Raw genomic sequence first — 13,446 nt, 5'->3', positions numbered from 1 at the left:
GTCTCTCATGGATGTGGCTAGAGAAAGGGTGGAAACTATAGCAGAGAAGATGCAAAATCTTCCGGATGAGTATCTCGACAAGTTTAAGTACGAACTTCGGGCCTCTCTTGAAGGTTTAGGCGGTTCACAGCAGAAAGAAGAGTTCCTATTTTTGCAGAAGATGGTTCAGAGTAGGGGCGATTTGACAGAGAAAACACTTACTATGGCACACAGGGTTCAGCTCGAGATCTTGGTTGCAATGAAGACTGGAATTCAAGCATTTTTACATCCTAGCGTCAGTCTGTCACAAGCTTCTCTTATCCATATATTCTTGTATAGGAAGTGCAGAAACATAGCATGCGGAAGCACATTACCAGCTGAGGACTGTGCCTGTGAGTTGTGCTCAAGAAGAAATGGTTTCTGCAACCTCTGCATGTGTGTGATCTGCAACACTTTTGATTTTGAGGTCAACACGTGCCGCTGGATTGGGTGTGATTCTTGCTCTCACTGGACTCACACCGACTGTGCTATTCGAAATGGACAGATTAGCATGGGCCCTTGTGTTAAAAATGGGCTGAGCTCAGCGGAGATGCTCTTTAGATGCCGAGCTTGCAGCCGAACATCTGAGTTGTTTGGGTGGGTGAAAGATGTCTTTCAGCAATGTGCACCAAGCTGGGATAGGGATGTTTTGATTAGAGAGCTTGACTATGTAAGTAGAATTTTTCGCGGGAGTGAGGACTCGAGAGGCAGGAAATTATTATGGAAATGTGAAGAGATTATACAGAAATTGAAAATTGGGGCAGCAGATTATAAAGTAATCTTGGTGTTCTTTCAAGGTAGAGAGAGCTTTACTCATTGATTTCAATTAATTTTTTGCAGCTCTTTTCTCGTTGGTGTTAACTGTGCTCAAAATATTGTTTCTTCAACAGAGCTCGAAGATTCATTCAAAAATCAAGACAACGAAGATGCTGGCAAGATGCTGTCTCCACAGGAAGCATTCAATAAGACTGCAGAAGTAGTGCAGGAAGCTGTTAGAAAGATGGAAATGGTAGCTGAGGAGAAGATGCAGATGGTCAAAAAGGCTAGATTTTCGGTCGAGGCTTGTGATCAGGAGCTCAAAGATAAAGAGAGGGAAGTTTCTGAACTGAAGAAGGAGAGGCAGAGAAAGAAGATGCAGATCGATGAGCTTGAGAGTATTGTAAGACTCAAACAGGCTGAGGCTGATATGTTCGAGATGAAGGCCAATGAGGCCCGCCGAGAAGCTGAGAGGCTGCGCAGAATCGCACTTGCCAAGACTGAGAAGTCGGAGGAGGACTACGCTAGTAGGTATCTCAAACAGAGACTGCATGAAGCCGAAGCTGAGAAGCAGTATATTTTCGAAAAGATCAAGCTCCAGGAGAGTTCAAGAGCGCCCCAGAGCAGCGGTGGCGCAGACGAGTCGTCTGAGATGTACAACAAAATCCAAGACCTGCTCAAGAACATGTACAGCACGCCTCCGAAGGCGGACGGCCCATCTAAATTAGGTATTTAAACATCTGACTTGGATCTTTCTATGTGAATTATAGGTTGTTGCACTGATTTATTCATGTGTATTGTTGTCATTTGATTATGTTTGTTGTATGTGGTGAGAATTGGACAATATTCAAGAATCAAAACATTCAGTTTCGTTTAAGCCTAGTGATTAATACTAGTAGTAGTATTTAAAATGGGGCCATAAACTCAGCCCAAGACTGCCTCATACTACTATACTATACAATATGAAATCTTTTTAATTGAATTGAACAATGTGGAAATTTTAATTGTTGGTGTCAATAAAGATGATGCAATGGTGACCATACTTGTCGTTTCCAATCTTACCTAACAACCACTCAATGCTTTATCATATACCTACTGATTTTTATTTGTGCCCACAATTATATACTCCTACCCTTTATTTCTCAATTGAGATCCACCATCCATATTTGAATTTTGATAGCAAATTTCTCAAAAAAGTTATATAAATCAATTATTTCATCGTCGTTGATAGTGCATGAAATACTGTGCATGAAATACATGTAAAAAAACACTCTGAAAAGAAGAAGCTAAAATCGAAGAAAAAAGGTGGATAGAGAATTTTCCTCCTAACGAAGACTGTGCAGCTAAAATCAATTAGGGTTGAAAATATAATCAATTAATGTAAGACTTGGTATGTTAAAAAATTAGGAGGTGTATCGTAGAAAAATGTTTTAGGGTCTTAATCCTCAGGTATTTGGGAAAATATGTTTCTCCTTTTAATTAATAGGTGGGGTTCGCAAAATTAGGAAAATGAAATAAATGATAAGATTATTACTACTATTTATTATCAATTCTATTTAAAAAGAGGTTGCACACAACTTTGCCATTTCTGCATCTAATATCACGGAAGTTTCCAAAATTTGGTTTTTCACGCGAATTTTAAACTTAACATATAATATCATCAACTTATAAAATTATTGCATATTTTTATCACCGGCAACAAAATACGATTACATTAAAATGAGATAAATAATTATATCTGTATTGTATTGCAGGGACTTTGTAATCACATAATTAGAGTGATAACCATACCTGGCGTGCTATGATGGTAAGTGAAATGTAGTCGTATTTGGTCACCAGTGATAAAAATGCAACAACTATAAAAGTTCGTGATATTATATGTCAAATTTAAAATTCGTGTGAAAAACAAACTTTTTAACAGTCTCGTGATATCTGACGACGATACTTTTTTATTTAAGTATTTAGTCGATAAGAGAAGAACCCAACAGTTGAAAACAAAACAAATACTCGTATTAATGAATATGGCCATTAATTGCAGCCACTTTATTTATTAATCATAATTGCCAAGCTCACCAACTTTGCCATTTCTGCATCTCCATATCTAACTCAATTCACCAAGAATTGATATTTTAAGTCTTGATAGCGACATGTCGCACACTCCCTCCCTCTCGTGTCAAAGTATGGCTAACCTAATCATGAATTCCACCACTAATATCTCACTTATCTCACTCCAACCCCACGATGAACAAGCCCAAATTGCATAAAAAGAGTCTTTATTAATAGGGCTCTCTTCTTGAATGCTGCTTCAGATGTCTGATCTTCCCACAGTCAATGTTAATTTTGCTACTATTCATTAAATGCTCCATCAATTCTTGAAATTAGGTATTCTTACACATTAGGGAAAGCTTTGATCTTTGTTGTTGATTTTATGGTGGGACCCCACATCTCCAAACTTGGCACTAGGATAACCCTTTAAAACCCCATTTGATTTAAGAATTTTGCAGATAGTATTTCACAAATATATATTGGAAATATACAGTGCATATGTGGTTGTCTATATAAGTGCTGGGAACGTAGGTAGGTGAAAAAATTTAATTTTAGTATTACTACATCCTCCCCTTTCTTGACTGTCTTGAGTGTGTGTGTGTGTTTTTAGGTTTTCTTGGTAGTACAGTTTGTGGGTGTTGAATAACTGTTTCAAAGTTCCAATCTTGGTAAGAATTAGTGTGAGGAGATGAGTTATCTTGGTGTGGGTGTGAGTCCTGGCAATGTTCCTGTGTTCCACGGCAGCAATCTAAGGGTGTTGGACAAGAGAGTGAGGCTTGCAGAGCTGATTCTGAGGTGTTTGATCTGTGCTCTAGCCGTGGTTTCTGCTGTACTAATTGGGACTGACACTCAGGTTAAGGAGTTCTTCACTATCAAGAAAAGGGCCAAATTTACAGACATGAAAGCACTTGTGTAAGAGAGATCTTGAGATTGTTATCCACTGATTGATTTAGAGGCTGGCTTCATCTCATGTGCTTACTGATTTGTGGTGATTTGCAGTTTCTTGGTGGTGGCAGATGGGATTGCGGCTGCCTACTCTTTTTTCCAGCTTGTGAGGTGTGGTGTGAGTATGGTTAGAGGGAGTGTGCTCTTCAACAAGCCCTTGGCTTGGGCCATTTTCTCTGGGGATCAGGTATTCACTTTCTTACTTCATTTTTATACAGATTTGTTTCTGTTTCCTCATATGATGATGTTGTTAAGTCATGTTTCTAGCTGAATTAGCTCATTACAGTCTGTTTGTCTTGTTTAAGTTTAGTTTGGCTTGGGAAGAGGGAAAGGATAATGATTATACAGCTTGTGATTTTGCAAAACATGTGATTTTGTTTAGTTTTTTATCTTTCTTTTTATGTTTGGATCTTCTTTTTAGTTCATCTATAAGCTTGTGTCTAATTAATAGAAGATCCCATTTGGTGGTAGTTTTCTGAGATCCATTCTTGTTAAGATGAGAAAAAAAGGCAATTTTGTATCCTCTAGTTTTTAAGAAGTCCAATTATTTAGCTTACAATCCATAGCAAGTTAAAAAAATCTAAGTTGTAGATAAAACTTGAACATTATTGGTTGGATTGGAGCAAGTTTGTTGGGAAGCAAAGTGAGAATGCAAGAGCTTCTTGGGTGAGGCTAAAATCCTCTTAATTAGCATTTTGCACTTGTTAACACACACCACGGCTACGAGCACGACACTTATATAAAGGTGTTGTGATTTTTTGGAAGTGAAGTAGGAACATTGGTAAAACGAAGTAGCATTTTGCATTTGTCTGATTAACGAACTCGACACTTGGTGAATTTTTGGGAGGGAAGTAGGAACACTAGTAGTGTGCGTTGGCTTTGTTTGTAACGTGAGTGATTTGATTCGTCAGATATTGGCGTACTTGAGTATGGCTGCAGTGGCGGCCTCTGTTCAATCAGCGGTGTTCTCCAAATACGGGCAGACAGAGCTGGAGTGGATGAAGACATGCACATTGTTTGGGAAGTTCTGCAACCAAATCGGAGAAGGCGTGGCCACCTCAGTAGTGATGACCCTCTCCACGCTCATCCTCTCCGCTATCTCGGCTTTCAGCCTCTTTCGACTGTATGGAGACAAAGGGAAGGAAAGTGGGAGATGGTAGAACCACTTTGACATCAACATGTCTCTTTGTTTTCTCTCTGAAAAGAAGTGAATTAGTGTAGGATTTGTTCAGTGTAATATCTCTATATCAGTTTGTGCTTTGGTTTGCAGTATAATAAACTACACAATGTTTGTTTTTGTATTTTGTGAAGCTTTTGGTGTTACCTCTAGATTATTTATTGTATTCTATCATACCTTTTCATATTATTAAATTATTTATTCACAAAAATTAAATTTATGAACAAATTAGAACCAAAAGAAAATCCAATGCCTTAATTAGTACTTTGTCCGTATAATTGAGTCATTTCTTTTTCGCACTCGTTTTGCAAATATGATGGAGTAATAAATAGTTAATATAGTCAGATAATAAGTATTATAAGAGAAAATAATACATAAAAGACTAGCATAGCAAAATTAATAAAAGCTCAAAGCCTGGGCTGGACCGGCCCACTTGACAACTCTATTTAAGACCACATAATTACTTTTTTTTTCCCATAGACAAATAAAGGCATGCACAAAAGGGGAAATTATAACCTCCATTTTCGGCCTTTTCCACAAGAAAAAGGTTTTTAAGTTGAATATATCTAATTAATTATAATACTGAAAATGCAAATAGTAATAATTTGGATGAGAAAAAGGTAGTCAAATTTTTTCTTACAAACAAAAAAAGGAAATTATCAATTAAATCTTATCTTTTAATTGACTTCTACTTAATGATATAATAATACTTTGGAGAAAGGAGTAATAGATTTTCTTACAAAAGAGGAAAATGCCATTTGAATTTCAACTTGTGGTTGACTTATAAGTTATAATAGTATAACGAAATCTTGCAACAGTTTTAGAAGATTTTTTAATGTTAATGAATTTCTTTTGCCGGACTAAGTCATATATTCTTAAAATATTTAAAACAATTATGATGATTGTATGTGAAAATATTGTATGTAAATTAGTTTGGACATTAATTACAATTTCCATGCCTACACCTATTAAAGGTGACATTTACTTTAAAAAAATCTCTTCTTAGAAATTAAATTCACCAAAATCGTTAATTAAACAAGAAAATCTTGCTTTTTACTGTAATAAAATCACAACGTATCTTCGAAACATAAATTTTTTTATATTGCTATTAACTTTTATAGGCATGTGACGTCTGCATATAAAACTTTTCACATTAACTACAAATTACCTCTTTATTGATAAACAAAAAATAAGAAAATTATTCTACATAAGGCAAAGAGGTCTCATTTCAACATCTCTTCCCTTGCAAAAAAAATCAAATCTTGTTAACATGGTAATCCTCAAACCCCAATTCCATGTTTGTGAAAATTTCTTGATTGCAAATTGTAATGGAATTGAAATATTCTTGCTTGTTCATTGACATAATTTCTTCCAATCATACTAAAAAATCTGAATTTTTTTTTATGAATTTTTTATGTGTTGAGAATGGGAAATGGTTTTTGTTAGTTGTGTTGGTTTTATCTTTAGGTGATTTTGTAATGAAAGTAGTGTTTGTTGTAGACGGTGTCGAAGAGGGTGGCGGAGAAGAAGGTGGCGAAGTTCGAGAAGAACATAAGCAGAAGAGGAGGGGCTTCCAACAAGACCGCCTTGGAGCCGTCTCACATTGTTCTTATTCTCTTCGTCGTCTTGGCCGTTGCCTCCTGTAAGCTTTCCCTGCTTTTCTATTCATTTGTTTTTTGTTTAGATTAGTTTGTTTTATTTGTTGATGTAATTTGCAGTTATCTTCCAAGTGGTGAGGATGGCAATGAATGGTGGAAATCCGGAGCAAGACTCTTGATGTTGATGAAACCCTCTCTGAAATCATAATCTCATTTTTTGTTTGTATTGAGCTACAAATTGGAGCATAAAATGCTTCAGATTTAAACCAACCATTTATTATCCTTGTTATTTTCGTGGAAGAATGCAGATTTGAGTGATTATGATTTCATTATGTTTAGTGTTGTTTTCATTAACATCAAGTCTTTCCGGTTTGGTTAAGAGAGTGGTTCATGTAAAGTAAGTTGGATGAATGGAAAAACTTAATTGAATTAAACAAAATTAAGATTATAAGAGAGATTTAACATGGCAAGCATCCCTGATTTGTAGTACTAATAAATTGTCTACTGAAAAAAGCATAATGTAATATGCCATTGGCTTTGAAGCTATTTTCTCATGTAGGAAACCTATTTTCTGACAACAATGGAAGCTGAGCTTGACTTGCAAAACCTCAAAAAAGCTATACCAAAACTGGACTTATTCATGCCTCAGATTAAGAAGACTTGAATATGGACAAAGTGATCGATACATGATGGCGGATATATCATATTTTTCCTAAGATCATCACACACAAATGTCCCAGCATAGATGTTTCAAGAACTTGTGACAGCAGATGAGTTGGTATAAGAGGTGATCTCGATTGAGTTGTATAAGAGGTGATCTCGATTCTCAACTAGTTGAAGAATCAGAATAGTCTGCTGTGATGCATTTGGTTTCCATTTGTGCGTCTGGTGCCCCCGGAGCAGCTACCAGGCCTCCCGACGAAACCCTTGCTTGCTTTGGATGACTGGGAACACTCGGAACTTTTCGACACCTTTGTCCCATATGTGTCCGGAGATGGTCCACCATCAGCAGGGGAACCATAAAGATCAAATTCCTACAAAAAACATCATGTTATCCGTGTTTTGGAGTATTTTTCAAGGGAAGTAGTTATGAAGCTAGTTAAACAGACCTTGGACTTTGTCTTGGAATAAGGTGTGAGGCACGGATTCAAATCGTTCAGGAACATGTCATCTGGACTCCCCGGGGTCGTGTAATCCCCGGAGCTATATTCGAACTATTCAAAATAGTAAATAAGGTAAGCTAAAAAGATCTCATACATCAACAAATAATATGTGACATTTATGAAAGTCCCTTTTAGTTTAGCTGATGTAGTTGTTTACCGGAAAATTTGAGGCGTGTTCTTGATCATACGATGGTGTCCTTGGGGAATTGAAATCGTCATCACAGAACCCTCTTCCAGAATATTTGTCTGCCTTAACCTGTGACCAAAGAGACACGAGATTGATCCACAATTGATCGGTATGATTAGCAATGATGGCCTATATAGATCAAAGAGTTGATTTCTACCTCCGCGAGATCTTGAGCAAGAGATTGCAGCTTTTCGGTGAGAGAAGTAACTTGCTTTTGAAGATTTGGTATGAGTTGCTTAGCCTGTTTCAGCTCCAATCCCTGCTTCTCCAAAAAGTCATGAACTTGCGAATTCATGGCCTCTGGGAATAGAACAGCACTTTTAAGAGACTTTATCTCTTCCCTTTGGTTCAAGCACAAATCTTTTAGTTTTTCAACCTAAGAAGTTGCATAGTGATTAGTAATATTCAAGAATAGCCTCATCTTAGAGCATATACACCATTAACTGATAAACACTACTCAAAAGACTAAAAGGATCAGATGTGAAAATTGCAAAATTCTTATTTCTCTGAATCACATGACACACAGGGACAGACATATCAAATTTATTGCAATGATGGGGAAAAAATTAGGCCAAGATCAAAACAATGCCACCAAACCAGCCAAGCAACAGAGAGCTACTAACATTCTGAGTCCCCTATTGCTCATCTTCAGTGCTAGTCCAAAATCTCATCGTTTCAAAGAAAGTAAGAACGTTAACTAATGCATTTCTCATGTAGCTTTGTCTTAACACATTCAACTCACAGTGTAACACACACTTCAACTCTCCAATTACTCATCTTCACAAAAGGGGTTATCTAAAAATCTCATCTTTCCTAGAAAACAAGAAATGTTAGTCACTTTGAACCACTGTTTAAAAATGTTTGAACAGACAATGCCACAAACCATCAAAACAAGATTAGAATCCACTCCAACCTTTGATACTTACATCCAATCAAGACAATCTGTCAACCCTCTTTTCTATCAGTGCAGTTAAAAACCATCATGATCCCCAATTTCATCAATTTGATCCAACCAACAACAGCTAAAATGGACAAAAAAAAACCAATAAAAATCAACTAATCACCTCAGTGTTTCTCTCCTCCAGCAAAAAATTGAGCTCAGCAATCAGCTCCTCCTGCTCCTTATTCAAACTCAAGAGCTCCCTCTCACTCCTCAGAACCATCGCCAGCGTCCTCGTATTACTCCTCACCTCCGTAAGCGCCTTCTTCGAGCCCTCATCGCCCCTCTTTACCAAACCCCCCTTAAACAGCTTCTTATGAAGTCCTCCCAATCCCGCGCTCTTCTTCGCGCCTCTCTTCAAATCCTCCGCTAAAAGATCACTCGCAATCACAAATCCCTTCGGGACCTTATCCAATTTGTTAACCTTCTTAGTCTCCACCAGTTTCTTGACCATCGAGCTGAAATTAACATGGTTGGCATCGGTTTTCTTGCCCACGACGGCGCGTGAGTTGGCGCCGCCGCGCGTGGAGGGGGAGGAGAATTCGGCGGAGGAGGAAGGGTCGGATTTTACTGAGCTGTTCAGGCTGTTGGTGTTGGAGTTGTTGTAGCGAGTTGCGGGCCTAATTGAAGAAGCCATTAATGAATGTTGGGATTGAATTTAGGGGAATTGGGATTTGGGAGTGATTAAAGGTTTGATTTTGGGGGGATTTAAGGATGGAAGGAGGATTTATTTGTAGGAAAAGAAGAAGATCCGAGCGTTGGATTTTTGTTTGAGGAAGAACGGTCGCTGTCTGAATTCAAATTTTTTAAATTGCGAGGCAGTTTTGTGAAGACGAAAATGACCTGCTAAAAAGCGGACTTACCTTAACACGCTTTTCAGATCTCGCCTTTTCCCAATTAGATATCCTTAATTATACTCCATCCATTTATCATTATAGTATGTTCTATTTAATGTTTAATTAATTTTTAATGTTAAATTAATGCACATAACATTATGTAGTAATTTGTATTCATTTTTCACACCATCTTTGAAATTATTTTCATCAAAATTTAAAGAGAATTAAATAATAAAAATACATTAAGTTTTTTCCTAAAGAGAATTATAATTTGAATAAGATAATTACGTGATTTAAATAGAGACGTTCTTGAAGCCGGTTGGTGGAAAAAAATTATCTTTTCTAAAAGATAAGTTATTCATTTGTAATAGTGAAGCAATTTATTTTATGGTTATGGATCTATAAAATCATAAACTTGGTCAACTTTTAGTATTTTTCACGAACTTCAAAATTGGTCTAAAATAGCATAAATTATATATTTTAATTAGTTTAATTTGCTAACTCTAGTATTTTTCACGAACTTTAAAATTTGCTTAAAATATCACAAACTATACATTCTAATTAGTTTAATTTGCTAACTATAGTATTTTTCACGAACTTTAAAATTGATCTAAAAATATCACAAACTATGCATTCTAATTAGTTTAATTTGCTAACTCTGCTAACTAATCATTAAAGTATTGAAAAGGTTATATCATTGTGTTGACGCTTTTAATACACATAATGTGTTGATTATTTAGCAAATTAAGCTAGTTAGAAAGTATTTGATCACATCTCTTGTTCCCAACTAAATCAAAATAAGATATTTCGCCAAAAACGTATTCTTCATGGGCAATCGTGAAACATTTATGATATTTTGGATTACTTTCTAAGTTCGTGACAATTAGGATATAAAGTCACGTTGATTTAGCAGTGTCAAGTAAGATAAATGCCATGTACATGAGTGGATATGGTGATTTACCCGCCGAGGGAAATAATAAACAAAATGTAAGGTTTATTAATATTTTAAATCAATTTAAAAGTTAGTGAAAAATATCAAAATTTGATAAAAATTTATACTAAAACAAAGAAACCCGTTAAGGTCATTTTTAATGCAATTAAGGACGTTAATTTTGTATTTCTAACTACACCACCAACACTTCAAAAAACATCTTTATTGTTAGTATCCAAACTAAACTTAGAGGACGCAAATAGAAGCGTCCTAAAAAACAAAAGATTAAGTTAATTTGTCTTTTATTTAAGAACGTTTTCTTTTGCGTCCTAAATAGATGTTACTTGCTAAAATTTTCAAACGTAAATAATACGTCCTTAAAAAATAGTTAGTTTTTTTTTTTATAGTGTTATAATTTTAGGGAACAATATATCTTTGTTTAAATGCTAATTTATTCATTTGTCAAACTCCCAAATTTGCAATTGATTAATTGGCAAACTTGGTTGAAGTATATTAAATGTATTCGAAATAAGGAATTTGTTCATATATGAATTTAATTAGAGTATTAATTTCATTCTCTTATTAATTTCAAATAATAATAAATTTGTTCATACATTAATTCCATATTTTTATAATGAATTTTGATACTCCCTCTGTTCCTTGTTAATAGATGCATCTCTTTTCGGTATAGAGTTTAATAATAGTGTATTAAATGGTTGGTGAAAAAAGTAAGAGAGAACAAAGTACTAAGAGATATGAAGAGAGAATAAAGTAAAAGGGAGAATTACTTTTTGTCAATTATAGAAATAACTCAATTAACTTGAAACTTTCCAAAATAGAAAAATGACTTTATTAACATGGAACGGAGGGAGTAGTTTTTATTAGAATGTTAATTTACTTAAAGTACTAATTTCATTGTCCTATTAAAATATTAATGAATTTGTTGATATATGAATTTCATATTTTCAATTAGTTCATAAAAATAATTAATATACATAAGAAATGTGAAATGAATAAAAAATTGAAAGACAAGAGTGATGTATGGTTTTATGATTTCTTTTTTTATGAATGAATTTGTGATTTTTTTTTTTCAACTACTTCATTCAAAAGTCTTGTATTTTCTTAGTTGGAGTATAATATACACCGATTGCATTATGTCTATAAAATATGGATCATTGTCACTATCACCAGTTAGATGAAACTTTATCAAAATCTTGTTGTGGGCATTTCACATTATGGTAGTATAAATTTGAATGGATTGAAAACGATTAATAATTTGAATGGATTGAAAAAATTAATAAATTGAAGGAATGAGATTGATAATTCAGCTTGCCCGATTATTTCTTATGTAAATGGTTGATTTTGTCTCAACATGTAACTGAAAAGATCTCATTGTTTTGAATAATTACTAACTGAAAATATATAATTCAGTACTCATTGTTTCGCTTTCTAGAATAAGTTGTCATGCAAACTAATTTCTGACATTCAAAATCAGTTTAACACGAAATTACACATTAATTGAGTAATTAATTTGTAGTTTTAGTATACTTAGTTTAAACAAAAAAATTTATACAAACAATGGCCTAATTAAGAACCCTGAATTCCCCTGAATCCAACTAATCTGGCCGGATTTCCCACCGCCGTCGCACCCTCCGGCACTTCCTTCAAAACCACCGCTCCGGCGCCGATCCTCGCATTGTTTCCGATCACAATATTCCCTAGAATTTTCGCCCCAGCACCAATCATAACTCCATCTCCGATCTTCGGATGCCGATCTCCCCCCTCCTTCCCCGTCCCCCCCAACGTCACACCGTGCAAAATCGTGACGTAGTCTCCGACCACCGCCGTCTCCCCAATCACAACTCCGGTGGCGTGATCCATCACGATTCCGCCCCCAATCGCCGCCCCGGGGTGTATATCCACCGCGAACACCTCCGAAACCCTACTCTGAATCAGCAGCGCCGCCGCGGCCCTGCCGTCGATCCAGAGCTCGTGCGCCAGCCTGTGCGCCTGGCACGCGAGAAACCCCTTGAAATTGAGGAAGCAGTGCGCGTAGCCGAGGCAGGCGGGGTCGCGCTCGAGCACCGCCGCGAGATCGCATCTGACTGCGATTCGGATCGCGGCGGATTCGAGCAGGCTGTGGAACGCGGCGGCGAGGGCGGCGGTGGAGAGGTAGGGGGTGGAGAGCTTGACAGCGAGGTGATTGGAGAGCGCGCTCTCGAGCGTGGAGTGAGAGAGGATTGCGGAATGGTAGAGATTTGACAGCAAGGGTTCGTGTTTCATAGCGGATTCTGCTTCTTGTCTAATTTGACACCAGATTTCGTCTTGATCAGGGCTGATTTTGCAGCAATGATTGAGATTTTTGGATGAATTGCAGTAATATTTGATCCGATTGCATAGAGAAGAGGGGGGATTTGATGTGCACGCTGCTGCCATTGTTTAAATTTGATTTAGGGTTGAAGAAAGAGGAGATTGATTTAGAATTTTTGATTTAGGATTGGGGGAGTGTGATGGTGTGTAGAGTTTATATACGAGTGTTTTGTTTACTGTAAGTCAAGGTCAAACAACTTTTTTTTAAGGAAGAGAGGGAAAGATGCTATGAATGAAGGTCAAAAAAATTTCAATAATAGAGTGTGACATAAGGTGTGACGAATTTAATTGAGGCCCTCAAAATTGAAAAGAGGCCACCTCAGTGCTGACATATTAATCTGAGGTTGTTTCTTGGGGATTACTTTATACACTTGAGTCGTCGGACTTTGGAATTTTTTACTACTAGTACAAACATGAATATACTATAGTGTTCAAAATTTCAAACATCAAAGTTGTTGGGTACGTGTGAAGTTAAGGGA

The 13,446-nt window shown here is 36.3% G+C and overlaps 4 protein-coding genes and 1 long non-coding RNA gene across 5 annotated transcripts; 3 read left to right on the top strand and 2 right to left on the bottom strand.

Moving 5' to 3' along the window:
- The first annotated feature begins 6 nt into the window (after positions 1-6).
- Positions 7-1,651, top strand: LOC125202153 (OBERON-like protein). Its single transcript, XM_048100506.1, has 2 exons — positions 7-815; positions 909-1,651. Exons 1-2 carry the CDS (start codon positions 8-10, stop codon positions 1,508-1,510), a joined length of 1,410 nt encoding a protein of 469 aa, XP_047956463.1. The 5' UTR covers position 7; the 3' UTR covers positions 1,511-1,651.
- A 1,374-nt stretch (positions 1,652-3,025) lies between these two features.
- Positions 3,026-5,094, top strand: LOC125202799 (CASP-like protein 2B1). Its single transcript, XM_048101272.1, has 3 exons — positions 3,026-3,732; positions 3,820-3,952; positions 4,677-5,094. The coding sequence occupies exons 1-3, from the start codon at positions 3,509-3,511 to the stop codon at positions 4,923-4,925; spliced, it is 606 nt and encodes a 201-aa protein (XP_047957229.1). The 5' UTR covers positions 3,026-3,508; the 3' UTR covers positions 4,926-5,094.
- Positions 5,095-6,181: 1,087 nt separating this feature from the next.
- Positions 6,182-6,872, top strand: LOC125207554. The gene is made up of 3 exons (XR_007173991.1): positions 6,182-6,215; positions 6,443-6,584; positions 6,661-6,872. It is a non-coding gene; the product is annotated as an uncharacterized LOC125207554 (long non-coding RNA).
- A 180-nt stretch (positions 6,873-7,052) lies between these two features.
- Positions 7,053-9,599, bottom strand: LOC125201987. Its single transcript, XM_048100297.1, has 5 exons — positions 8,955-9,599; positions 8,048-8,266; positions 7,861-7,959; positions 7,650-7,754; positions 7,053-7,574 (listed from the first exon to the last, which is right to left on the bottom strand). The coding sequence occupies exons 1-5, from the start codon at positions 9,465-9,467 to the stop codon at positions 7,383-7,385; spliced, it is 1,128 nt and encodes a 375-aa protein (XP_047956254.1). The 5' UTR covers positions 9,468-9,599; the 3' UTR covers positions 7,053-7,382.
- Positions 9,600-12,010: 2,411 nt separating this feature from the next.
- Positions 12,011-13,087, bottom strand: LOC125200814 (serine acetyltransferase 1, chloroplastic-like). The gene has a single exon (XM_048098591.1). The coding sequence runs from the start codon at positions 13,031-13,033 to the stop codon at positions 12,185-12,187; it is 849 nt and encodes a 282-aa protein (XP_047954548.1). The 5' UTR covers positions 13,034-13,087; the 3' UTR covers positions 12,011-12,184.
- Positions 13,088-13,446: the final 359 nt, after the last annotated feature.

This window comes from Salvia hispanica, chromosome 1, assembly GCF_023119035.1.
Source record: "Salvia hispanica cultivar TCC Black 2014 chromosome 1, UniMelb_Shisp_WGS_1.0, whole genome shotgun sequence".
Lineage (NCBI taxonomy): Eukaryota > Viridiplantae > Streptophyta > Magnoliopsida > Lamiales > Lamiaceae > Salvia > Salvia hispanica.
Note: the sequence above shows the minus strand (reverse complement) of the source record. Positions and strands in the feature narration are given on the sequence as shown.